The sequence below is a fragment of the Stegastes partitus genome, unplaced genomic scaffold, assembly GCF_000690725.1.
Source record: "Stegastes partitus isolate 25-593 unplaced genomic scaffold, Stegastes_partitus-1.0.2 Scaffold954, whole genome shotgun sequence".
Lineage (NCBI taxonomy): Eukaryota > Metazoa > Chordata > Actinopteri > Pomacentridae > Stegastes > Stegastes partitus.
This window is the reverse complement of record NW_007578685.1, coordinates 308,681-310,615: the sequence shown is the minus strand read 5'-3', so window position 1 is coordinate 310,615 and position 1,935 is coordinate 308,681. Positions and strand designations below refer to the sequence as shown.

The following is a 1,935-nucleotide window of genomic DNA, read 5'->3' as shown; positions in this document are numbered from 1 at the left end:
ACACACACACACACACACACACACACACATAACGTGTGTGTAGTTAGAGGACAGTGAAGCGCTCTGCAGGCTGTCAGATGTTCAGCAGTTTGCAACAGAACTCATGTTTACAAACAGACTGGATTTAAAATAAATAAAAATAGAATCAACCATCAGAAGAAGATAAACAACAACAACAACAACAACAACAACAACAACAACACACATGAAGCTGTGTTCAGGCGCCGCTGCAGCTCACCTGGATGAGCAGGTGTCCAGGTCCAGGCCGCTGGAGGTCATGGTCCTGTTCTGCTCCAGTCTCTGTGTGAGCCGATCGTCATCATCCATCGTCTGCTTCATCCACCTGGACAGGTAAGCAGCCTATCACAGGGCACAACCAGCACACTGACTGTCCAGGTGGACCAGGTGAGGGTTCAGGTCTACAGATGATGGATGATGGTAAGTCAGTCTGCTGTTTGTGGCCCCACCGCGCCCCCTGCTGGTGTGACGTCGCCACAGCACGGGACCACGCGAGAAGGAAGAAGAAGGGCGACGTTGCTGACAACATGGCGACGCGTCGCTCGTTGCTGCTTCTCTCCTTCCGTCAGCGGCAACAGACAACAAAGTTGCTCCTCTCCGCGTCGCCGTGTTGGAAACAACGTCGCCCCTCTTCTCGCGCGGCTCCGAGCTGTGGTCGACGTGTGATGACGTCACACCGCCCCCTGCCGGTGGCGCAGACGTCGCGCGCTCTCGTGCTGATTCCTCGCGTCACGCTCGTGCGGAACCGGGCGCGGTGGAGTTTCGGTGAAAATGTCGGTGTTTCATGACGAAGTGGAGATCGAGGACTTCGAGTACGACGAGGACGCGGAGACGTTCTACTTCCCGTGTCCCTGCGGGGACCGGTTCGCCATCACGAAGGTGGGCCCTCAGAGCTAACGGCTAACAGCTAACTAGCGCAGCCACTTCACACCAAACTCCGTTTTAAATTCTCTTATTTTGAAATCCCCAAACCGCTGCTAATATTATAAAGCGTCATGAAAACATATTTAGCTCCCTGTGGACCAGTGGAGCCTCCTGATGAGTTCGGCACCAGTAAATGGATCAGTCATGTTCAAACATTTCACTTTTTAACTCGAGTTCTGAAACGTTCCTGTTCAAGTTTCCGCAGTACCGGGACGTAAAATCTGTTGTTTCCTGAAGGGAGTTTGGTGTGAAGTTTAGACAGGTTTCTACGTCCAACAGGTTTAACAAAGTGAACTCACAGCTCGTTTAGAAGTCAGCTAGTTTAAGATTCTTCCTTCAGAGACAGTTTTAGGTTGTGGACAGACATGTTGAACAGTTTTCACTCCAAATCAAAGCCTGCTGACTAATCCTGAGGTTTAATGACCAGTGGTTCTGATGGACTGGACTTTTTATTAAAGGTTATAGAGAAAGAAGACATCCTGACAGCGATGTACAGCTTTAACATCTTTCAGCAGGTTGTTCTCCATCAGAACCTCAGTGTTCATCAATTAATTTCACCTTTAATGATTAATTAAATGATTTATTTCCACCGTCTCACGTTGACATTATCATGAACGTCTTTTAGCTCTTCAGCTGCACACGAACACGTCAGTCAGTGTTTAAGAGGCTGGAATCATCAATAACATCTATTGATTACATCCATCACATCAAAGTGTGTTCTAGATCAGCTGTTGGCTGGTTCTGGTTCTGGTTCATATCAGATGATCGGACGGCTCTGACGATCCTGTAAAACTCCATTTTTAATCCTGAGCTGTGCTTGTTGTTCAGGAGGACCTGGAGAATGGAGAGGAGGTGGCCACGTGTCCGAGCTGCTCGCTCATCGTCAGAGTCATCTACGATCAGGTATCAATACGTCTGATCAGGTATCAATACGTCCACGATCAGGTATCAGTACGTCTACGATCAGGTATCAATACGTCTGATCAGGTATCA

At 48.7% G+C, this 1,935-nt stretch overlaps 1 protein-coding gene across 3 annotated transcripts in view; it reads left to right on the top strand.

Moving 5' to 3' along the window:
- The first annotated feature begins 708 nt into the window (after positions 1 to 708).
- Positions 709 to 1,935, top strand: part of dph3 (diphthamide biosynthesis 3) — a 3,410-nt gene continuing 2,183 nt past the window's right edge. The window contains exons 1-2 of one of the 3 annotated variants that reach the window (XM_008294327.1): positions 709 to 897; positions 1,771 to 1,845. In XM_008294327.1, the coding sequence (XP_008292549.1) occupies positions 790 to 897; positions 1,771 to 1,845 (183 nt within the window). In that variant the 5' untranslated portion in view covers positions 709 to 789. Of the gene's footprint in view, positions 898 to 1,770; positions 1,866 to 1,935 lie in introns of all 3 variants that reach the window. The other 2 variants (XM_008294328.1, XM_008294329.1) reach the window with 2 other exon arrangements.